Below are 25970 nucleotides of genomic sequence, written 5' to 3'. Positions count from 1 at the left end.
AGGCCTTGCGGGGATTATCGGCGGCTGAACGTCGCTACCGCCGAGGACCGATACCCCGTGCCCCACATCCAGGACTTCAACGCCCATTTGGCTGGGGCCACGATATTTTCAAAGGTGGATCTGGTGCGAGGTTACAACCAGATCCCGGTCCACCCGGAGGATGTACCCAAGACGGCAATCATCACGCCGTTCGGACTCTACGAGTTCGTACGGATGCCGTTCGGCCTCAAGAACGCCGCGCAGTCATTCCAACGATTAATGAACGGCGTTTGTCGCGGGTTGGATTTCCTGTTCGTCTACCTCGACGACATCTTGGTAGCCAGCCGCTCGCGGCAGGAGCACTGTGCCCACCTCCGGCAGCTTTTCCAGCGGCTCAGCGAACACGGGTTGGCCATAAACCTCGCCAAGTGCCGCTTTGGCGTGGCCACAATCGACTTTCTCGGCCACCGTGTGTCCTCGCAAGGAGCGGTTCCCCTGCCGGACAAAGTAGACGCCATCCGCCGGTTTCCCCGTCCGTCCTCGGTGCGTGGCCTGCAGGAGTTCGTCGGCATGGTGGCATTTTATCACCGGTTCCTGCCATCCGCGGCCCACATCATGCGGCCGCTATACGAGCTGCTGGCGGGCAAGCGTAAGACCGTCGTGTGGACCGACGAGGCCGTAACAGCCTTTGACGGCGCGAAGGAGGCCCTGGCTCGGGCTGTGCTGCTTGTTCACCCACGGGAGGATGCCCCGACAGCCCTTACGGTGGACGCCTCAGAGTTGGCGGTTGGTGCCGTACTGGAGCAACTGACGGACGGGGGTTGGCGCCCCCTGGCCTTCTTCAGCCGGCACCTCGACAACGCCCAGAAGAAGTACAGCGCTTTCGACCGCGAGCTCCTCGCCCTGTACCTGGCCGTTCGTCACTTCCGCTATTTTCTGGAGGGCCGCCCGTTCACCGCTTACACGGACCACAAGCCGCTCACTTTCGCCCTGGCAAAGGTCTCCGACCCATGGTCCGCCCGACAGCAGCGCCAGTTGGCCTACATTTCAGAATTTACCACCTCCATCCGCTTTATCGAGGGGAAGGAAAACCGGGTGGCCGACGCATTGTCTCGCCCCGCCATCAATGCCGTGTTAGAAGTGGCACCCGGCATTGATTATTCTGCCCTGGCGGAGGCCCAACTAACGGACGGGGAGATGCCCGCCTACCGGACTGCCATCTCTGGCCTCCGCCTTGAGGATGTTCCCCTTGGCCCCAGAGCGACGACGATACTTTGCGATGTGTCGGCAGGTCAGCCGCGCCCCATCGTCCCGGCCGCGTGGCGCTGGAGGGTTTTTGACGTGGTCCACGGGCTGGCTCACCCATCCATCCGGACAACGATCTCGTTGGTAGCTGCGCGGTTCATGTGGCATGGTCTGCGCAAGCAGGTTGGCCAATGGGCCCGCACCTGCATTCCGTGCCAGACGTCAAAAATTCAACGCCACGTCCGGGCGCCACTCCAAGGGATCGGTCTACCCTGCCGCCGTTTCGACCACCTGCACGTGGACATTGTGGGCCCGCTCCCGCCGTCCCGGGGCATCACCCACCTCTTCACGGTGGTGGACCGCTTCACGCGGTGGCCGGAGGCCATACCACTGGCTGATACGTCGACAGCCACATGTGCTCGTGCGTTGGCCGCGCACTGGATTGCTCGCTTTGGTGTGCCGGTGGTCATCTCATCGGACCGGGGGCCACAGTTCACCTCCGAGCTGTGGTCGGCCATGGCCCACCTGTTGGGCGTGCGGCTGCACCACACCACGGCCTATCACCCGCAGGCAAACGGCTTGGTGGAGAGGTTCCACCGGCAGCTGAAGGCAGCGCTGAAGGCGCGACTCGCCGGCCGCGACTGGATGGACGAGCTACCATGGGTTTTGCTGGGCATCCGGACTGCCCCCAAGGAAGACCTGGCTTCATCCTCAGCGGAGCTCGTCTACGGGTCTCCGCTCACGGTGCCCGGGGAGTTCGTGCCCTCGTTGCCGGGGCGAGAGGAACCACCCTCATCCACCCTACATCGCCTCCGAGAGCGAGTTGGAAAGCTCGCACCCGTGCCGACGTCCCGCCATGGGACATTCCGCCCTTACGTGCCATCGGCCCTCCAGGACTGCGCCTTTGTGTTCCTGCGCCGTGACGCCCACCAGGCGCCACTCCAGAGGCCGTATGAAGGCCCGTACCGGGTGCTGGAGCACGGGCAGACCACCTTTGTTTTGGACATGGGGGGCCGGCCGGAGGCCGTGTCAATTGACCGCCTGAAGCCGGCCCACTTAGACATCGACCAACCGGTGCGGGTGGCCCAGCCTCGCCCACGAGGTCGCCCCCCTTTGCGGGTCCCACCGCCTGTCTCTCCAACTGTGCCTCCGCCGGCCCCTCTGTCGACCGATTACCGTACGCGGTCCGGTCGGGTTGTGCGACCACCAGTGCGTTTCGTGCCTCCGGATCTGGGGGGGGGGGTACTGTGGCGGCTCCCAAGGGTCGGGCCATACTACTACCGACCCCTCGGCACGGGAATGGACCAGTCCCGGGAGGCGGTCCTGGACTCAGGTATATAAGGGCAAGGTTTGGGCGCCAAGCCATTCCGGCAGACTAGACCCGTCTGAGACCCACGAACCAATAAATATACCTTCCCAAAATACCTGGCTCCTTGCCTTTATCAACACGCTACAATATTTTTATTTCTATATTTTCAACTTTAATTCAAATTCATTTTCTGATAATAAAATCCAAAACACAATCATAGCGTAGAGTGAGTATGAAAATAACTTTGGAAATAATGTCTCTCCAAATTATTTTTACAGAGTCTGTGAGAACAGATAGTTCATACGTCTAATTCATTCTTAGATATTTCTCTACTTGTGCTGAACTTGTTCTTTTCAAAATGTTGTCTTTGTTTAATACTTTATAACAATACTTTTTTCATTGCTCTTTACCATACCATACCTTTTTAACTTGTGCCTCTTTGATTTTCTCTAACGCCACCCTAATTTTTTCTGCTTTCTGTCTGGCAGCCTGTTCCTCCTGTAATATACAGTTAGCAAATGAAGACAAATTAAGTCATTATAACATCCTAGCAAAATACACCTTACAAATTGACACAGAAGGGAAAGCAACTTCCAGCTATTTTAATCAACATCCCAAATCTTGCAGCATCAGAGAGGAGTTTGAATGGGATGGCACAAAAGAAATGCAGATTCACTTCCAAGTAATCATTACATTTACACCAGGCTTTTCTCCTGCCAATGCTGTAAATTATACTGGAAAACAAAGTTCTTATCAAAGTGCAATTTTGAAAAAGTATTTTCTATTGTTCCACTACTACCTTAAAGGGAACAAATTGCACTTGCTGTTCACCAAATTATATACATTCAAGATAACAACTGCTTTATTTATATTGTCTGATTACTTTTTTATAAAGCCTTTCAAATGCATAATGAAAATGAGACATTAAAAATAAACTCAGTTTCTGTAAACCATCATTTGCATCGTACAGCAAGGGCTTACCTGCATGTTCCAGGAAGGCATGAAGAGGTACAATGATAGAGCTTTGGCTCAAAGCAGTTTTGCTAACTGACAGCAGCAGCTGGAATAATTTAGCGATATACCAAATTTAATGCATAATCCCAAGCCACAAAAGACTGCTTCCTAATGTGATGACATGATCCAAGCTTTTACCTGAGAACCCAATTAAGCAAGGAACAATAAAAAACAGTAGCAACAGATTGCTTCACCAACACCGTCACTCGTATAGAATTGATCAAATCTCCCCACCCTTTTTAATTTTAAAAAACGATTGACTTTCATTCATCACATGCCAGTTGGACAACATAAAGACACAGCAGGTGCAGTCACTTAAGGGCACAATGCAAACTTTATGTTTTGATATTGTACACTATTAACGTTATGCATGTCGCTTAGTATGGTCTCTAAGGAGTCCAATCTCAATTCTCAAAGGGAAATAAATGAGATACGTCAACAAGTTTTAGGCAGTGAACAGAAAAGATACTGAGACAGTTTAACCATGACCAGAAGATTGCAATATCTCCATATATCCTTATCAATTTTTTAAAAGTGTTTACTACTCTGGCCTATTGCCCCGGGTGGGGGGGGGGGGGAGGGGAGGGGGGGGTAAACGGGTTTTCTCTGACTACCTGGTGTTGACTAGGTTATCTTGTGTAAGGATTAAAGGTAGAGCTCTCTCTTCCCTTGAGGCTGAGCTGAAATGATAGACAGGCAGCAGTGCCATCAGTTGCCCTGAAGAGAAGCAGTAAAAGTGCACAAAAGACATGGGAGATTAAGTAGCAAGAGAGAATACCATTGCACCATTTAAAAATATTCACAAAACAGAAGTCCATGTCATTTTATATTGCATACTTAAAAGATGTATTTCATGTTTTCTGTTCATATATTTGAATATGAGGACTTCAATTTAAAATGTTTTTCTTTCAGTTGAGAGATGTTTACTGTGGACAGAGACCTCAGCCCACAGGATCTCATCACTGATTTGTTTAGTCATTTTCTTCCTTTTTCCACTGAGCAAATTGTTTCATGCTGGATAGTTTCATGGGCAATCACATCTCAATATCTTGCAATACCATGCACTATGTTGTCAGACTCTTTGATAATGGGTGCAACTTCATTGGGTTTCAAAGTCCCTTCTCGCCAATGAATTAATAGACATTAAGTACAAGGAAGGCAAGGTCTATATTAGCAGCTCTACTGTCATCTAATCGAGATCTAATAATCTGAACAAAAATCAACAATCTTATTTACTAATCCACAGGGAGATCCACCCTCTTGCTTTCTGAATTTAATTGAGTCAAAGGCAACATACTGGATGTAGTAAATGAGAAAATATTTGTGTACAGATCTGCTAGAAGCAAGCTGGAGCTGATGTTTGTAGTGTGTAAATTCAAGGCACCAAAACCAGTCAACAGGGTGGATGATGCGATCTACCTGCTTCAAAAATGACAGCTTATTCTAAAATTAGCTAGACTCTGGCGCAAATCTCAAGCCACACACCCACTTCCAAGTGAAACAACCAGCCACCTGCAAGTCTTTACAAGTCTAACAGCTGGTTCAATCAAGCAGCTAATTGCATGGTCTAAATCTAACCTAATTTACTTTATGTTTAAATATAATTTCAGACAATGGAGGCATAGTTTGGAAATTTTTAATTAGTCTCAGCCAGGAGAATATAAATGCCCAAATCCTGCTGTGCTAACAACAGAATCTATGGAAGTGACTGTCCCACTTTTCTCACCAAAACATTAACCTGTGCTAAAACCATGCCTTAATCCATTTATGTGTAGGAAGGAACTGCAATTGCTGGTTTACAGATAGACACAAACTGCTGGAGTAATATCAGCCGTCGCATACAGCACATACTCCTCTGACATTTTCGCCACCTCCAAATGGATCCCACCACTGGTGCCATCTTCCCAATTCCACCCCTTTCTGCTTTCAGCAGAGACCATTCGCTCCGCAACTCCCAGGTTCACTCATCTCTTCCCATCCAAACAACCTCCTCCCCAGGTGCATTCTCCTGTAACCACAGGAGATGCAACACCTGTCCCTATACCTCCTCCCTTGACTCCATTCCAGGGTCCAGACAGCCCTTTCAGGTGAGGCAGAGGTTGATTTGCGCCTCCTGGAACCTCTACTGTACACATTGTTCTCGGTGTGAACTCTTATATATCAGCAAGACCAAGGTCAGATTGGGTGATCGTTTCGTTGAACATGTATGCTCAGTCCGCCTTGGCCTACACGATCTCGCAGTTGCCGAACATTTTAACTCCCCTTTCCATTCCCTTACTGACCTTTCTGTCCTGGGCCTCCTCCACTGTCAGCGCCACACACAAATTGGAGGAACACCACCTCATATTTCGCTTGGACAGCTTACACCCAACAGTATGAATATTGATTTCTGTCATTTCAAGTAACTCTTGCATTCCCTCTCTATCCGTCCCTCCCACCCTAGCTGCCCTGCTAGTTTCACTGTTCGTATGCCTTTGTTATCACCTCTTCCACAGGCAACAATGAACCGTGATGGGCTCCATATTTCCCGGGTCTATGGTGCCAGCTCCGATTTGTTCTGCACCTTTTCATACCTATAGTTTCCCTCTCCTCTGACTCTGACTGAAGAAGGGTCTCGACCCGAATCGTCACCAATTCCTTTTCTCCAGAGATACTGCCTGGCCCGTTGATTTACTCCAGCATTTTGTGTCTATCGTTAATTCATTTAACCCAGTCATTTGGGCGGCACGGTGACGCAGCGGTAGAGTTGCTGTCTTACAGTATGGGTGCTGTCTGTACAGAATTTGTAAGTTCTCCCCATGACCGCGTGGGTTTTCTCCGAGATCTTCAGTTTCCTCCCACACTCCAAAGACATAAGGTTTGTACGTTAATTGGCTTGGTAAAATTGTTCCTTGTGTGTGTGTGTGTGTGTAGGATAGTGTAAGTGTGCGGGGATCACTGGTCGGTGTGGACGGTGGGTCGAAGGGCCTGTTTCCGTGCCGTATCTCTAAACTAAACTAAATTTAACAAATTCTTGCTCCTCCACCCTTAATAATGGGATGAAGGTGGGGAAATTAATACTGGCTCTGGCTACTTCCACTAAGGTGAAGAGGAAGAGGAGGGATAAGTGACAATGCTTGCTCATTCAGAATGCTGAAGTAAAAACTGTAATTATATACACAGCTATTCTGGTGTATTCTGGTGATAAAACATCGTCAATGCAGGGAAGAAGAACATTAATGCCTCAGCCAGCTGGGCTATCACGAAAAACTCTGGGGTTCTTAATCAACTGCCCCTGGGTTAGAGATGGGGAAAACATTCCATTCTGGTGAATTCCTAATCTTATTAATTCAGCAAAGTAGCACGTCCTCACAATGAGGTGAAAGCAGAATGGTCCAGAGATTTCTCACAAATTTCTCTAATAAGACACTTAAGAGATGCAAGGATTTTATGGAAGAACTGAAACAAAATGTTAAAATGAAATACTCTGATCTATAAAATCACTATTCCCACAAGCTATGTATGGTGTATTTTCATGCGCAGTAATACAAATTATGTGACCATATATGCAGTAGAATTCTTCCAATTCTAACTAAACAGACTATAATAGCTTTCTCGAAAGAAGTCAACTGTTGCTAAGGACAACTGTTTCTAGCAATCGGATTTACTAATTGATCTAGCAACACAATTTTCAAAAGATGGATAAATAGTCCTAGTTAATTTCCACGCAGAGCTTTCAAATCAATTTTAATTGATTTGGATATTATTCAGGAGCCAAAACATGGGTTCCAGGTCCACTGATGCTCAATGGTGGTTGAGTGAGTTATTGAACATGAAAAAGTTTATTGCAAGCAGTCTACTTACCAAACAAATTACCTTTGAGCAACAGATTCAAGTGAACATACAAAAGCTTTAGAATAGATTGCTGACTGCCATCAGTTGACTGCTTGTGATGCAGACAAGCGATTGGAGCATAAGGAAGTGAAAGAATATTATGCCAAAGCTTAGAAGACATCAATATTTACTATTTAAATTGAGTGTTGTGTTATTTTAAACCTGCTGTGAAGAAATTCCCCTGGGAAAACTTGTCTTCATTTGGTCCTACCAAATTTACTTAAGATTTTTTTTTAATGGGCAAAATATTACAAGGAAAATACAAGGAATAAAAAATAAAATAATTCTGGTCTGAATTTTTTTAAAGTCTATAAGTGGAGGTGGATACAGAATCATTGCTTTCAAAAGGTATTGACACAAAAGGGAGAGAATGAGATGCAGATCCATGGGAAACAGTGGGTGGACCAAAAGTAGAGAACAGCATAGGCTCCACATGCTGATTGGCCTCATTCTGTGCCAAATAAATTTTTATACTATTTCTGTTCCAGGTGTCAACTTCTCTACATCGTCAAGACCAAGCGCAGGCTCGGCAATCGTTTCACTGAACACCTCCACTCAGTCCCTTTTAACCTACTTGATCTTCCGGTGGCTCAGCACTTCAACTCCCCCTCCCATTCCCAATCTGACCTTTCTGTCCTGGGTCTCCTGCATTGTCAGAGTGAGGCCCAGCACAAATTGGAGGAACAGCACCTCATATTTCGCTTGGGTAGTTTACATCCCAGCGGTATGAACACTGACTTCTCTAACTTCAGATAGCCCTTGCTTTCCCTCTCTAGCCCCTTCCCAGTTCTCCCACTAGTCTTACTGTCTCCGACTACATTCTTTGTCCCGTCCCCTCCCGACATCAGTCTGAAGAAGGGTCTTGACCCGAAACGTCACCCATTCCTTCTTTCCCGAGATGCTGCCTGACCCACTGAGTTATGACAGCATTTTGTGTCTAACTTCGATTTATACCAGCATCTGCAGTTCTTCTCTCTCTCAGCCAGCTTGTAGCTAAAGGTCCTAAATTTGTGGAGGGTATCCACAGCCACTGATCATCCTCTGGTGCCTCATCCATTTGAGCTAAAATAGGTACAATTGATAGCTGAGCCAAGTCTTAGCCTCACTTGATATCTTGACATGTGCAAACTTTTTTTATAAATTTGGGCAATCCAATTTTTTTTTAAATTGGCCTCAAGCGTCAAGGATCGAGTGTTTTATTGTCATATGTACCGAAATGGAACAATGAAACCCTTACTTGCAGAACACAACAGGTTTGTAAACACAATACTCAATAGATAATATAATATATATATTTAAAAAATCAATAAATAAAAAACTCAATACAGTGCAAATAACAAAACAATGCCCGAAGTTCAAGGCAGTTCAGAGTTTAGTTGCATTTGTTGTGTTCAATGCCTGATGGTCATTGGGAAGAAGCTGCCCTGAAACTAGATATTAGTTTTCAGACACCTGAAAACTTCTTTCACTTCTTCCCAATGGCAGGAGTGAAATGAGAGCATGGCCAGGATGGTGTGGGCCTTTGATAATGCTGGCTGCCTTTTTGAGACACCACCTCCTATAGATCCCTTTCATGGTGGGGAGGTCAGTACCCATAAAAGACTGGGCAGTGGTCGCCACTTTTTGTAATCTCCTTTGTTCCTGGGCCTTCATGTTGTCGAAATGCAATCAGTCAATATGCTCCCTATCTGTAGAAGTTCAAGAGAGTAATCGTGAACATACTGAATTTTCACAATCTTCTAAGGAAGTCGAGGCTTTGATGGGCTTTCTTTGATTGCATCAATATTCTGGGTCCAGGACGATCTTCAGATATATGCACGCCAAGGAACTTGAAGTTGTTGACTCTCTCCACCATCGACCCATCGTTGATTGTGTACTGATTATGTTCTGTTGATGATAGAAACATAGAAAATAGGTGCAGGAGGCCATTCGGCCCTGAGCCAGCACCACCATTCAATATGATCATGGCTGAGGGAATGTCCAAGTGGTCCAGTACAGAGTGGAAAGAAAAGAAGATTCCCCTTTGATCTCGTGGCAGTAGGCAAATCGTAGCGAGTCCAGATTCTTGCTGAGGTAGGAGTTGGTATGCATCATAACCAACCTTTCAAAGGCACATCAGTGTTCTCCCTATCGAAGCGTGCATAGAACACATTGAGCTCATAAAGAGTGCTGGCTCGCTGTCATTGGAGCTGCCCTGTTTTCGGCTTGTAGAAAGTGATGGCATGCAAGCCCTGCCACAGATGCCAAATGTCTATCCCATCCTCGAGTTTAGAGCAAAAGTCCCTTTTAGCATTTTTGATGGTCTTATCAAGATCGTATCTGGACCTCATATATTGAATGCCCGAGAATTGAATGCCCGAGATCTGATCCTCAGAAGATTGCGGACCTCCTGGTTCATCCAAGGCTTCTGGTTGGGGACCACTCGGCTGGTTTTCGTAGGAACACACTCCTCCACTTATTTTGTCATGAAGTCCTTAACAACTGGTGTATTCGTTCAGGTCCGTTGCAGAGTCCTGGAACTCCAAGGATTCTACCGACTCCAAGCAATCCTGGAGTCGTTCCTCTGCCTCTTCTGACCAGCTCTGTGCAGTCCTCAGCACTGGGGCAGTGGTCCTCATTTGCTGCATTTACACAGAAAGATGGAGCACAGCCAGGTGGTCTGATTTCCCAAAGTATGGGCATGAGATGGAGTGAAAGGCATCTTTGATGGTGGAACAGCAGTGGTCAAGGGTCTTTGATCCTCTGTTGCTGCAGGACATGTACTGGTGGTAGTCTGGGAGATATTTCTTCAAGCTGGCTTTGTTGGTCCCCAGCTACTGTTAATTCATCAGAAATGGTCTCAGATGCATCAGTGAACTCAGTACATATCTGGAAACAAACCCAAGGTCCTGGACCTGTCTGCCATATTATAACATAATGCTTTTACCCAGAAAGCAATCAAGAAAGCCACATCAGCCATTTAAAAAGAAAACTATCTGATTCTGGAACATCTGGAATCGAGTTTAAGCTTTTAATCAATGACTACTCAACAGTGCCACCTGATCTATTCCATGATTCTTGATTATCAATGATATCACATGGAATACTATCAAATAAAAAATGGAACGGTAAGCAACAATCACATAACTGAGTTTGAATTTAGATCGCTTCTAAATTTAATTGGGGACATTTTACTGAGTTGTTCCAAAGGCAAAAAATAAATAAATAATTTCAGTTATCTGGAAATTTCAAGTCTTTGTTTTACCACTCTACACATGGATTCAGGCACTGGAGCCATTGGCACTGAAGGTTTTTATCCAACTTCATACAAAAAATTTCAATTCCATGTTCCAATACTGGTAAAACAAGGAGACCACAAAGATTATCTATATCTTTACCACACTCAAGCATTCAAATTATAAAATACTCCAGCAGCTATAAGGATTGAGCTTGGCCAACTGTATGTTACATTTGCTATTAAATTCCACAGAATGTCAATATTTAGCTCAGCTTTTAAAAAATTTAAATGATGCTGCAAAATTTTGGCCAGATATTGATTATTTTCATTGGCGTACGGGGTGTTGTCATTTCCTTGGTATTGTCATTCCCCACATAATTGAACATAAATTGGCAGAATGACGAAACAAAGACCGAAGAGATTACAAAGGTCGAGAGAAACTTCCTCACAGTGCACTGAAAAGTTACAAAGGGATTGCATGCAGGTACTCATGATGTTCTCATGCAGCTACCCAATTAAGTAGCAAGTTTCTAAAATGCACAAATACAAAAAGGAATTCAAGACAAAACCTGCTTTACATTCATCTTTGGGAGGAAAGGGTGGGTCACAAGCAGGAAGAGTTAACAAGTAAGCCAATTACTGGTGGAGACACAGCAACACAAATTGGGTATAACCAGTCTCAAGAGCTTGATCAATATATTGCAAGGGATTGAGTAAATGGGAAATCAAAAGATATTTTGGTAGTTGTATATTAAGGAGGGCATAGGATGGCGACAATTCACAGGGTTATTCATTCTACCTACAGGGTTTCATCACATGCAGGTTGGAAGATACGCTTCACCTTGGTCAGCAAATGAGAAGGTTTCCCAGCTATGTTTCTCAAAATGATTGACGTTTCCCTGTCCAGATAGGAATGCTTGGTGCAGGAAATAAAGAAAGAGAAATAAATCAGTGCAGTGATAAATAAATGAAGTGTGCAAGCATAGAATAAAAAGAAATTTACTCATTACAGAAAAGCAATTCAGCAGCAAACTACTTGACACCAATGCCTCATAACATATTCATATATATTCTTTTAACATCATGTGCACTCACCAATTTACCAGAATATTACACATAGCACTTTTCAAAGAACGATTCAAATTTAACCTTGTATTAATTCAGGGGTACACAAGTACATCAGGGGCCATAGATATACTTTGAAAAAGGTGTAAAAAAAAAAGATGTAGTCCAGTTAACTGCAAGTGCTTCAATGGCTTTTTAAAAATCATTTCCCACTGCCCTTGTTAATCAGGGGCACACATTGGAAGCTAAATTTGAGAATACTGGTGGTTCATTTGGAGAAGGCCATTCTGATGCAGTTGTCAAATATAAAATGTTTACATTAGCTGGGAGGCAAATCTACTTACTGATGTACCATTTTCAAAACAATAATGAAAATCATTCATTAGTCTAGCTCCTTGTTAAGTGCCTTGTGGAAAAACTCCCCATATTAATTTTGGCTTACCCATAGGCTGAGTGCTACAAGCTGCTGAACACAGATAATCTAACTTGAAATTTAAAGTTCATGTGCAGCAGAAGACCTACTTTTAGCCAGTTATCTTTGTCACAGAGAAGGGATCAAGATCATCATCAAATGACTTTGGTGAAAACTCTAACAATATACAATACAATCTACAATAACATTTTTGTGATCTTAATAGGATGGATTCTCAAGAAATGTTCTCTAGGTTATTTGTAGCTCTGAATCATTGTAAGGTTTCATGACTAGACCACACGTGAAGCAGGGTTGATGGGGGGAGAAATTAATGCATTTTCAAACAACATATTTATTCAAGAAAATTAAGAGTACATTTAATATGTAATAAACTCAGGATCTTCCTCCACATCACACAATTTTTTCCTAAATTCTCAATGCAGAACATTCTTTATAGTGTTTAGCTCTAATTTAAATTAGTTTGTGTCCCTTCGCGAAAGATAGAAATAGACCATTTATCTTGCTTATGACATATAAAAGCACAATAAAATAGTTTTGTTCATTATTATCACATGTACTGAGATACAGTGGAGAGCTTGTTTTGCTAGCCAGTAAAATCATACTATACACGATTACAATCACACAAGTAAAAGACTAAAACCATTATAAGTAGTTCCTCTTCTGGGACAGTACGTTGAGTTGAAACGTTCTGGCATCATCTTGCAACTTACAAGTCTCAAATCAGAATACCTCTGGTTATGCTGCTCATGGGTTTGATTTGCTTTGGGGGGGGGGGGGGGGGGGGATAAATTGACTGCATTGCAGTTGAGTAACCATATTATTTATTTGAGCAATTCTAAGTAGACCTTCTGATAGGCCAACATACAACTGATTAATAAAGCCAAAATCCTACTGTACAAGGAGAGATTTTTAAAATACACTAGACAGGCATGGACCCGTTGGGTCCAAATCTCTCCTGTGGGCGCGGCAACTCCCGTTGGGTGCAAACCTCTCCTGCGGGCCCAACTGACGATCCGCTGGTCCTCCTGGCGGGGTGGGGGGGGGAAAGGAGGGGGGAGCGCATTTATTAGAGTTTATTAAGTTAATTGTTTTTAAAATGTAACAAAACGATCAATTGAGACCACAGGGGACTGGTGAGTAGAGTGGGCCTAAAATTGTTGCGCTATTGTGTACCGTTTTGGCTATATTTCTGGAACAAATCTATTCACAAACCCACAAATATACAAGATGAGAGTTTTGATATATATATATTCATATATATATATATTTGATATATATATATATATATATATAGATTATCTCCAGCTGCAGTTAAAGGTTGTAACATATGATTCTTTATGCTTTTTGTTTCAAAACATTTTTGAGCAACAGCTAACGTGCAACAATAGTCAACTCAGAATTCAGTACCTGCGTGTTGGCTCATATTATGGCTCATAATCACCACTTATTAAAAGTGGTGATGAGCACAATACTCCTCGTGATTTTGATTAAACAGTGGAGGCAAAGATTGTGAATTAGAATCTGTAAATCATTTCTTCATATCTGTTTTAGTGTTTAAAAGCAAGTCTAAAATTGTTACAGGCTACATTTTCCATTCTACCCTTCCAAGAACTGCAAAGAGGAGAGATTATTGTCAGTGCTTAACACTACAAACCAGTTAGAACTGAACACCTATTCCAAAAGTGACATAGAAAATTGATAAACATTTAATCCTGTATATTTTAGAGTCTAACTGTAAAGCACAGAAACGGGTCATTGGCTCACCATGAAGCAAACCTAATGATTATTTCTGATTCCACCACCTTCTCCTGCAACTAGTTCTGGATATCAACTTTTGCAAGAAAAAACTCTTCCCCTCAAGTCCCCTTTAAAAGTCCTTCTTTTTACCTAGATTAAATGAGTTGATTAACTCCAGATAACCAGTTTGGTTCTATGGATAAGCATGACACTGACTTGTGCATATATGCCTTAAAGGAAATTTTGAACAAATATAGAGGTAAAAACTCATCAGTTCTTATGTGCTTTATTGGTGCTTCCAAAGCCTTTGATCGTGTTAATCATAGAAAGTTATTTGTTAAATTGAGTCAAAGAGGGGTGCCCAAATACACTGAGAATTCTGGCTTACTGGTATGCCCACCAGACTATGCAAGTAAAATGGGGCAATAGGGTCTCAGGCCCATTTGGGGTTAGCAAAGGTGTCAGACAAGGGGGAATTTTGTCCCCAGTTCTTTTTAATCTCTATATTGATGATCTGTCCAAGCAATTGAAAGCCTGTAATACTGGTATTGATTGGTAATACTCCAGTGAACCATATTACCTATGCAGATGATCTTGTGGTCCTTAGTTCATCTAACGCTGGTCTCCAGCAGCTCCTTACTATATGTTCTGTGTATGGTGTGGAACATGATATCAACTATAATGCTGGTAAGAGTGTTGTTATGATCTATAGAACCAAAGAGGGTAAATGCCTAAAATTTCCTGATTTTAAGTTGTCTGATAATAATCTTAGTGTCTGTAATAAGGTGAAATATCTTGGACATTTTATGACAGAACAAATGACAGATGAGGATATTTATAAGCAATGCCGCATGATGTATGCACAAGCAAACATTCTCTTACGCAAGTTTAGTGTGTGTACAGATGGAGTGAAGAGGTTTCTGTTCAGAGCATATTGTACACCACTCTATACTGTACACGTGGTCAAACTACAGAAAAGCAAGCTTACAGAGACTTCAAGTAGCATAATGATGCTATGAGAATATTACTTAAGAGACCTAGATGGAGTAGCGCAAGTCAAATGTTTGTGGCTGCAGGAGTCAATACTTTACAAACTGTCTTAAGAAATCTTATGTATAAATTTATTTGCCGGATTAATGACTCTGAAAATGAAATCGTCTTGGCATTATCAAACATAAGGTTTAGCACTACACGCTACCAATCCCAGCTGTGGGGACATTGGTATAGTTGTCTCCTTGCAGGACACCGATTTTTTAAATTCTTGATTTTAAACCATGTAACATATAACATATAACAACTACAGCATGGAAACAGGCCTGTCCGGCCCCACCAGTCCACGCCGACCATTCTCCCTGACCTAGTCTCATCTACCTGCACTCAGACCATAACCCTCCAATCCCCTCCTATCCATATACCTATCCAATTTACTCTTAAATAATAAAATCGAGCCAGCCTCCACCACTTCCACCGGAAGCCCATTCCATACAGCCACAACCCTCTGAGTAAAGAAGTTCCCCCTCATGTTACCCCTAAACCTTTGTCCCTCAATTCTGAAGCTATGTCCCCTTGTTGGAATCTTCCCCACTCTCAAAGGGAAAAGCCTACCCACGTCAACTCTGTCCTTCCCTCTCAAAATTTTAAAAACCTCTATCAAGTCCCCCCTCAACCTTCTACGCTCCAAAGAATAAAGACCCAACCTGTTCAACCTCTCTCTGTAGCCTAAGTGCTGAAACCCAGGCAACATTCTAGTAAATCTCCTCTGTACCCTCTCCATTTTGTCGACATCCTTCCTATAATTTGGCGACCAGAACTGCACACCATACTCCAGATTCGGCCTCACCAATGCCCTGTACAATTTCAACATTACATCCCAACTTCTATACTCGATGCTCTGATTTATAAAGGCAAGCATACCAAACGCCTTCTTCACCACCCTATCCACATGAGATTCCACCTTCAGGGAACAATGCACAGTTATTCCCAGATCCCTCTGTTCCACTGCATTCCTCAATTCCCTACCATTTACCCTGTACGTCCTATTTTGATTTGTCCTACCAAAATGCAGCACCTCACACTTATCAGCATTAAACTCCATCTGCCATCTTTCAGCCCACCCTTCCAAAAGGCCCAAGTCTCTCTGTAGACTTTGAAAATCTACCTCACTATCAACTACTCCACCTATCTTAGTATCATCTGCATATTTACTAATCCAATTTGCCACACCATCATCCAGATCATTAATGTAAATGACAAACAACAGTGGACCCAACACAGATCCTTGGGGCACTCCACTAGACACTGGCCTCCAACCTGACATACAATTGTCAACCGTTACCCTCTGGTATCTCCCATTCAGCCATTGTTGAATCCATCGTGCAACCTCACTATTAATACCCAACGATTTAACCTTCTTAATCAACCTTCCATGTGGAACCTTGTCAAATGCCTTACTGAAGTCCATATAGACAACATCCACAGCCTTGCCCTTATCAATTTCCCTGGTAACCTCTTCAAAAAATTCAAGAAGATTAGTCAAATATGACCTTCCAGGCACAAATCCATGTTGACTGTTTCTAATCAATGTATTGTGCTTTTGTATGTAATTTATTGTGCTTTTATAAATAATTTACTGTGCTTTCGTATGTAATTTATTATGCCTTTGTATGTAATTTCTTCTATGTGATATTTTGTCTTTTATCTGGACCCTGAGTCTGTAATAAAGTAAAGTAAGTCAGTAAGTAAGTATAGTACTCCTGCTGAATCTCCTCTTCCCTCTCTCCAACCATCAACATCTTTCTTACAGTCTGGAGACCAGAAATGTACACAATACTCCATGTGCTCTAACCTGTGTTTTATACAGGTGACACAAAAACAACACTTCAACTTCAATATTCTATGTCCTAAACAGTGAAGACATACATTCCATATGCCTTTTCATTATCCTATTTCTGTTACCATTTTCAGGGAACTATGAACTTGAATGCCATGATCCGTCCGTTCCTTAGCATGCCAACATTTCTTAGCATTCTATCATTTAAGGCAAAAGTCCTACCCCTATTTGCGTAACCCTGCACCCATTGTAATTAAATCCTATCTGCCAATGCTCTGTCCAAATTTCCATCTGATCTATAACTTGCTGTAGCCATAGGGAATCTTAAATTTTGGATCAATTTAACCAACGTGCCTTGGATTCCAAGTGCATTAAATGTCTGGCTCAACCTACAATGCAGGACCTCGTCAAATGCTTGTTTAAAGTCCATAGAGACAACGTGTACTGCCCTGCCTTCATCCATCTTCTTTGTTATCTCCTGAAAGAACGCAATCAAATCTGAGGTATAGGGTTTGTGCTCAAAAATAACAAATACATACAAATCAATCTTTTTGGATTTTCACCAATTAGTTCCCTACCACTGACAAATGCTCACTGGCCTGTAATTACCTTACTTAACCATGTGTCCTTTAAATAAATCAAAAACGATTGGTTTGAACTATAGGACTGCACAGTACAGAAGCTCTGACACTTTCCAATTTCAGAATATCAAAATTAAGTCTTTCAGTACTCAGAAAGAAAACATGTTCTAGTTCAATCATGCAATGCCAAAAAAGACATTCAAGTCAATAAACTGGATTAAACTCAGTAACGTTTTCCCTATAATAGGAGGCATGACACTGTAGTGTAAACCATTGGACTAATCATTAAAAGAAGATATGTTTCAATCTCTCCAGTAATTTGGGATTGGAATTCAAAGTAAAATCAGTAATATTGGCTACCAAGCTATAAATACTCAAGTATCTACTGCATCTGGTGTTCCCAAAGTGGCAATTTACTGCGTCGGATACCAATGTTGGCTCCTATACATCGGGGAGGTCAAACGTAGACTCTGTGACCATTTCGCCGAACACTTGCACACAGTCTGCCAAGGGATACTAGATGTACCAGTTGCTAACCATTTTAACATCTCTTCCCATTCCCTTATGGACTTACTGCCCACGCCTCCATCATTGGCAGAGTGAGGCCACATGCAAACCAGAGGAACAGCAACTCATATTTCTCTTGGGCAGCTTCCAATCCAAAGGTATGAACATTGAATTCTCCAATTTACGGTAACCCCTTCTCGTTTTCCTCAACTCTCCCTCTCTCCATGGCCCACTTGGACTCCTCCTCCTATTCAACCTACATTCCCTCCCCTCGTTCCACAATTTGCGATCCTTTTGTATCACATGTCCTGTATTTTCATTTCTGGTTTTTGTCGAAACATCTGCCTATCAAAATCCCCCCTCACTGTATCTACCTATTACCTGCCAGGCTTTGTCTGGCCCCCCTTCTCTTCCATCTTTTTTCTACCCCCCCTACAATTAGTCTGAAGGGTCCCAATCTGAAAGTTTACCTATCCATGTTCTCCAGAAATGCTGCCTGACCCGCTGAGTTACTTCAGCACTTTGTCGACTTTCTTTGTAAACGTTCATCTGTAGTTTCTTGTTTCAATATTTCAATGATTTCTTTCTAGAGGGAAACCTGCAATTCTTAATTTATTTGGCCTGTATGGTACCACAACATTTTTTTATTTTTACCTGCCCAAACATCATGCAGTTAATAAAATCATAATGAGCAATTTAAAAAGAGAATGTCACTTCAAGGTGAAAATATTAAGAGTGCCCCAACATTGTAAAACAAACTCAACTGAAAAGTAGAAATCAAACTGCTCAAGAAACTACCGCTTGCATGAGGCAGCATTTCTGGAGGCAAAGGGATTGTTTAAAAATTGGGCTTAATCTTTTGGGGTCTTGATGCAGAGTTTTGACCTGATAAGACTATTCTACCACATATGCTGCCTGACCCCCTGAGATTCCCCAGCGGTTTGCTTTTTGCACCAGATCCCAGCATCTGCAGACTGTTGTGTCTTCAACTGAAACGTGCTGCTTTGGTACCCACACAATAATGTTGATTTTCCACAACAGCCATCCTGTAACCTGACTCTTCAGTCCGAAGAGTTCTGACCCAAAACGTCACCCATCCTTTTTCTCCAGAGATGCTGCCTGACCTGCTGATTTACTCCAGCACTTTGTGTCTATCCTGTGACCTTTGTGAGTTTACTAATTCATTGCCTGGTTAGGGACAGTTTGTACTCATCTTTCACACCTTGGGTATGTACATCTGTGGCACTAATTGGACAGTACTATACTCTCTATAGTACCTTCTAATTGGACAGGACTGCAAGGCTGTAGTCAGCCTCTGAGATGGAAAATATGCAGTGCAGCTCCTCATTGGTTCAGAATTTCCACTTTGTATGTGGCAAAGTTCAAATGATTCCCCCAGAATACAATTTAGAAGGTATCACAGTAAAGCTAATCACTTGGCTACTCTTGTTTTAGTTTTTAAATTTTATTGTATCTCATTCATCCATCCTCATGCCACATGACAAATTAGCCTCATCATGGAGAAGTAAACTGATCATATTTGTTTGTACCAAGGTTAAAGCCCAGACACAAAGTCCCACTCTCTTAAATGCTCAACTTTACAATATTTCAGTTTTTGCAATGTTATGATTTAATTGGAAAAGTTAAAAATCAGGCAACTTTCACTTTATTCATAAGTCAGCTCGTAAAGAATACCATCCAATCTTGGCACTAAGGAAGTTCCCTAATTCATGCTAAGTTAGTCAAGCTCAACTTCAACAAGTACACTGACTTCAGCACCCAAATTCAGAGATCTTAGAAAGCTTTTGAATGAGATACTAGGAACATGAAGGTCCACTGAACCATATCCCTTCAATTTTATATGTGCATTGCCTGGATTATATGGGGAAGGCACTGACCACCTCAATTTGCTCTCATCCCATTCTTAAAACCAGTTTGATCGCAGGATGGTTCTGAGCAAAGGAATGCCTTAAATGCTCAATTGGTAAGGAAGCCAAAGTAAGTAAAGGAAAGGGGAAACTAAATTCATTGGAGATAGTTATAAAATTAAAATGAGATAGAAAGATTCCATGGACCTATCATATGAGGTTATCTACAGAAGTTAAACATATTATTAGACTAGATAATGCTATCATTGCTCAAAGATCAGAAAATTAGACAAAATACAAGATTAACAAAAAGATTAATATGTTTAGAGAAATACGAGTAGAAGATAAAGTTGCAAAGGGATGAAATGCAGAGGGATTTGTGTGCACTCATGTGTGATTTTCAAAAGAAAACGAAGTGCAGAAAATAATTAGAAAAAGCTATTTTAATGTTCTGGTTTATTGCTGGGGAATTGAAGTCATGCTTTACATATGGGGCATTGGTGAGACCAAATATTGAATACTGTGTTCAGTATTCATCTCCTTATTTAAGGAAGGATATTTATGTGTTGGAAACTGTTCAGACATGATCTACCAGGCTAACATCTAAAATGGGCATGGAGTTCATGAGGAAAGGCTAGACAGGCTAATGTTGTACATGCTGGAGTTTAGAACAAGAGGCTATGCAGAATATTGAGGAATCTTGACAGGGTTGATTTGGAACTCAGGAGTCTTTCAAACATTCTTCCTTGGGTTTCTTTGTCCTGAATTTGGAGGATTATTTGGAGACGGGGTTACTATTTTTTCTTTGCCTTGAGGAGCCTGCTGTCAGCAGTGCCCCTCTCAAAAGAATACGGGAGGGCAAGGATCACTGCTGCCTGGCAGGCCACTAGCTTTGTGACATCGTGATCTACGTATACCCTTGAACTCAATTGTCCAAAGGCTGTACTGACGCATTGCAGGAAGTAATTAATTTTATCAATGCCTGCCTCTACACCGATAATTACCCAATAAATGGCTGCAATGTAGGAAATTTGCCCAAATAGACAATTTCCAGAGTTCAATGAAAAACTGTTCAGTTCCCACTTCTCAGCTCCCTTCACCATTTGGATGAGATATTTGAAGTCATCCTTACTTTTAGTCCTATTAATACAACAAATATTTTTTGAGTATTTATCTGCATGGTTATTATTCCAAACCTCTCCAGATCCTCAACCAGTCAATTTTTAACTTCCTCCAGGATGCTCCGGCAAGATCCTTGAGCAACTTCAACAATTTCTCATTCATGCAAGGTACCCCCTTTTCAAAGAGCAAAACAACAAACTGTTGGAGGAGCAAAGTGAGTCTGGCAGCATCTGTGAAGGCAACGGGACTGTCAACGTTTCAATTGAGATCCTGCATCAGGACTGAGAACATAGAAGGGAGATGGCCAGTATAATGCAATGACGGGAAGAGGGAAGGCAGGAGCTGGGTTTCAGTCCCTCTAGCTCCCTTTCAGGCCTCTCAGATTGGTACCAGCCAGGATCTCAGGTATACACACACACATATATATATTTTCACACACACGCGTACACACACACACACATATATATATATATATATATATATACATACACACACACACATAATAAATATATATATATATATATATCTATACATACACACACACAATTTACAGCTTCTTACTATAGCTTTTCCTTCTGATCCTATGCTCCACCATGCATTGGTGCCTTTTGTCCCTTTTTCTTTCTCCCACCCAGCCTCTGCCTTACGCCTCCCCCTCACCTCAACACTGGTTAATAATGATGATAATAATAATATATTCCTTTATTTGTCCCACAGTGGGGAAATTTGCAATCTTTTGTTGTTATTTCCCCATTACTCTCTCAACACTCCCCTGATACAGGGTTTTAACCTGAAATGTCAACTATCCTTTCGCTTCCCCAGATGCTGCCTGACCAGCTGAGTTCCTCCAGCAGTTTGTTTTTTTTGCTCTAGATTACAGCTTCTGTGGTCTCATTTTCCATTGTATACCTTTTCAATGTGGTGGTCTCACACCTTTTTTTGACAACCCTGTGACAGTACTTGGTGAGACCACACCTGGAGTGATGCCCACCTGACCTTTACATTCTTCCATCGCATTCACTTTCCTGAATGTATGATGTTTCTTAAAATCTTCTCTTGTCAATCACAAGCAGAGATCCAACTATCGAGGCCTGAAGACTTGGGATTTCCTCCATAAACCCCTTTCTGATGCTCCAAAGACCCACCTTTTCATTGTTGCCCTCATAAGTCAACTTTTCACCAGAGAACATTTACACAAACTTTTAAAACTTACCAAAAATAACAAAAAGAGTTTGAAAAGGACAGACTGTAGGCGAGGCAGCCATCGTGCGGCGCCCCCTGGTGGTATATCATAATGCACTCCCGTAGAATAAACAGAATGTACTTGGCTCCGAGTGTTTTGTTGACAGTGCAAAATTCAATTTTTTCTGTCAATCATATTGCTATATAAACCCTGAAGGCAGGCTTTTTAGCTTAAGCAAGCTTGAGAAAGCATTTATGCTCCAGAACTATGAATCTCTCTTTCAGGTGCTCATCGCCATTTACTGATTTATTTAATGAGAATCATAATCAGATAAGAAAGATGCAGTGTGAAACAGCAAATAATGTAAGCTGAGGACAGTGAGGAAATAGAAAATACATGCAAGGAACCAGAATTGAAAACACCATGCATCAACACTCTGCAACTGACTTACAGTCCTTAGCTCCAAGTCTTCCTCCATAAAGTCAAGGTGGCATCTGACCTGTTTACTATGGCGACTTGAGGGAACATGCTGTGGAGATGCAAGGGAACAGGAATGGAAAAAAAGTAGGGAAGGAAGATTTGTTTAAAATCATGCAGAAAGAAACAAACCAAGACTCTGTACACTATGGGTGTAAAAGAGAATGAAAAGGGGTGGCTATTGTAACAGTCAGATGTTCCTTAACTGGCATGCATTTACAAAACATACCAATAATACCTTTCTTAGAACCTATAGAGCAACTCTAAAATGCATGGTCAACAAAGTGTTAAAAGTGCGATTAACTTGCCTTGCACAAGCTCAATTGTGGGCATCACCAGAATCTAACAGACACATTAATTCAAGATTCAGGATTTCAGCCCACAATTATTTTCATGGCAAAGTGACCAATTTGTGCATCAAAATGTCCCTCAGTAATATTACATTTGCATATCCCAGATGCCAAAATTTGATTTATCTACAGCATCAGTCCTTCACAGAATTAAAACCCTAAATATTTTGCATGGACACATGAACAGCTTTGTCATTTCCAGCTCATTTTTGCACCATGGGTCCCATGATCTCATTTAATTTATTGCCAACCATCTGTTTGCTTCATGCAGAGAATCAAAGTTCTCAACTCCCTGGGAGCTGTTCATGAAAGAAAGGAACTGGCATTAATTACCCGTGAATAAAACAAATGGCTGCAGCATTCTTATCTTTGTAAGTATTTATTTCAGAAGATAACGCCGCCCATACATTTCAGTCGCATCAAAGCTTGGGGTATAGTTTTAAGAAAGGTTTGGCAGTTCTTAAATTCTTATTTGCCAAACAATGAAAATGCAATATCAGAATACTCTGCCAAACAAATAAGAAAATCAACAATGCAACATCTGATGAGCAAATCCAAGGAGCAAATCCAAGGAGCAAATACACTTGGATTCCTCAACAAAACTGTCTCTTATTAAACTTGAAGATAGCATGCAGCATCCAGGAGGTGAGATCATGAAAGATTAAGTGATTAAGTATAAAGGAAAGACAGGGAAGAATAACTGTCGAAAAATATAATATAGGTCATTCAGCCCTTCAAGCCTGCTTGACCATTGAATACAAATATGGCTGATGCTCTATCACAGTACCACATTCCCTTTCTCTCTACCTGGCCCTTGGTCACTTTCAAGTCGAGAAATCTATCCGACTCCTCCTTTAATGCAGCAACATAGCTTCCACAGCCTTGGGTAAACAATTCACAGGTTCAACACTGAGAGACAAAACCACTTTCTTTCAGTCATAAATAGACTACTATGTATCTTCAGACTGTGACCTCCAATTCTCTGCAGATCCAGTCCAGGGAAACATCCTACCTGCCTCCAGACCATCAAGCCCCCCAATAAGAATTTTGTGCATTTCAGTGAGATCGCCTTGCATCCTTCATTACCCGATGGAAAACATGACAAGTCGGCCCAGTTTTTCCTCAAATCGTAGCCCTGCCATCTTGGCGACGAAAGTGGGAAGGGGTGGCCAAACACACAGGGAAAGAAAGTCGAGTGTTTAATTGAATTATGCACAGGGCAGGAACAATTAAGTTATTACTTGCTACAGCTTTGCACACAGTAACACAACTAATAAATATGCAATCATCAATAATACTATAAATATCATTATTACTAGGTAGCCAGACATTTATAGTGCAAACTGAAATATGTAATGCAACCTATACAAAATCCATAGCTGTCCGTTGGTGAGGTTGGGTTGTGGTTAGGGTTGAACAGTGTGGTTGATGGAAAAAGCTGTTCTTAAACCTGAAAGTTACAATTCTCAGGCTCCTCTATCTTCTTCCTGATGATTGCAGCAAAGTCAGAGCATGGCCATGTTGGTGTGGGACTTTGATGATATTAGCAGCCTTCTTGAGGCTGTGCTTCCTGTAAATTCCTTCAATGGTGAGGAAGCCAATAACCGTGATGGATAAAGCCAATGGCCACCACCATCTGCAGCCTTCTTCATTCTTGGATGTTCGAATTACCGAAGCAGGATATGACGCAACCGGTCAGTATGCTCTCTACCAAACATCTGCAGAAGTTTGATAGAGTTTTCAGCAACATGCTAAATCTCAATCTTCAGAGGAAGTAGAGGCATTGATAAGCATTTTTTTGTGATAGTATCAATGTGCTATGCCGGTGTGGTGGCAAATGGAATGAGGGGGGCTGGGTGAAGATAGAAAATGGAGAGGGAAACGATGGTCTGGTGTCACATTTTGTTCCAAGGAAAACAGCCTACTTTCTCTGCTCCATCATTGAGGCAGCATTTTTATTTAAATCCAACATCAGCAGGTTTCACTCCATATTGCCAACATTCTCACAGAGCAGTACATTGGTAGAATTCGAATGGAGAGACTTCACTAACTTTTATTAAATTTTATATTCAGGACCTGTGTTGACAGTCCAGCTCATTAGTCAGGAATGGTGATTGACTGCCTTCTTTAACCATTGCTCTGGAGGTTGATTTAACTGAGCAGCTTGTGATATTATTTCAGTGGGTTTAAAGCTCAGTCAAGTTGGTACAAGAAACATCTAGCTGAAGGAGGTAAACATTCTTCTTCCTCAGGGTGGCAATTTAGCAGTTTTGTGTCCAGTTAATAACTTGATAGCTACTTTCCAAGTTTATTAATTTTTAGATTTTTTTAAATGTATAAACTAATTTCTCAAATTCCCTTGATAGAATTTAATTTTCCATTGTCTGGATTACTCAAGTAGAAAGGGCAAGATAATGAATGAAGAGATAGGACGATTTAGAATACTGTTCACCTCGCTAATAAAGGCCCAACAAGATGATAGGATAAACATAATAATGTCTGTTGTTCTGCACAACATGTACTTCAAAAATCAACTTAGTATCTTTAAAAAAGTCAGTCATATTAAATAAGGATACGAGTATTCAATTAAATTATCACACATCATATATCACGTGTCATTCAAGACTCCCATCAGGGGATGGGTCATAATGACCACAATAGACTTGCCCAGGTTGTATTTGATACCGCTATATTCTGCATCTAAAAATTGCTTTGGATTTGCACAGGTAGAATTTGATACAACTATATTCTGCATCTCAAAATTACCACTCCAATTAACAGCACTTTCAATTGTGATGTTTATGGAGTCTACCAGTGAGATGACAGAACCTCTCAATATCTCATTTCAATTTTGTTGCTCTGCAGAGAATCAAGTTCACAAATCACCACCAAGGTGCCAGCAAGTAAGTATTAACATAGGATTTTTTTCAATGTCACATGATTTGCTATATTATATGTGTAGAATGCAAGTAAAAAACGTTATTAAGACTTTCCACTGGTACTCCCAGGAGAAAACATAAGAAAATGGGAGCAGCAAGAGGTCAGTCACCAGGCCCCTCAACCCTACACCACCATTCAACATGATTATAGCCAATCTGTGCTGGCTTCATTTCCTCTTTGGTGCCAGTTCTCCAGAAATTCCTCAATTCCTCAATCTTGCCAATATTTATCTACCTCCAC

General features: G+C 42.1%; 1 protein-coding gene across 5 annotated transcripts in view; it reads right to left on the bottom strand.

Moving 5' to 3' along the window:
• raph1a (Ras association (RalGDS/AF-6) and pleckstrin homology domains 1a) overlaps positions 1–25970 on the bottom strand; it is a 145482-nt gene that overhangs the window by 47372 nt on the left and 72140 nt on the right. For 2 of the 5 annotated variants that reach the window (XM_078403547.1, XM_078403542.1), the window contains exons 5-6: positions 11479–11553; positions 2954–3031 (exon numbers count right to left, since the gene is read on the bottom strand). In XM_078403547.1, coding sequence (XP_078259673.1) covers positions 2954–3031; positions 11479–11553 — 153 coding nt within the window. Of the gene's footprint in view, positions 1–2953; positions 3032–11478; positions 11554–22414; positions 22493–25970 lie in introns of all 5 variants that reach the window. The other 3 variants (XM_078403545.1, XM_078403544.1, XM_078403546.1) reach the window with 2 other exon arrangements.

The sequence above is a fragment of the Rhinoraja longicauda genome, chromosome 8, assembly GCF_053455715.1.
Source record: "Rhinoraja longicauda isolate Sanriku21f chromosome 8, sRhiLon1.1, whole genome shotgun sequence".
Lineage (NCBI taxonomy): Eukaryota > Metazoa > Chordata > Chondrichthyes > Rajiformes > Arhynchobatidae > Rhinoraja > Rhinoraja longicauda.
The sequence above is the reverse complement of the archived record's forward strand: the minus strand, read 5'-3'. Positions and strand labels throughout refer to the sequence as shown.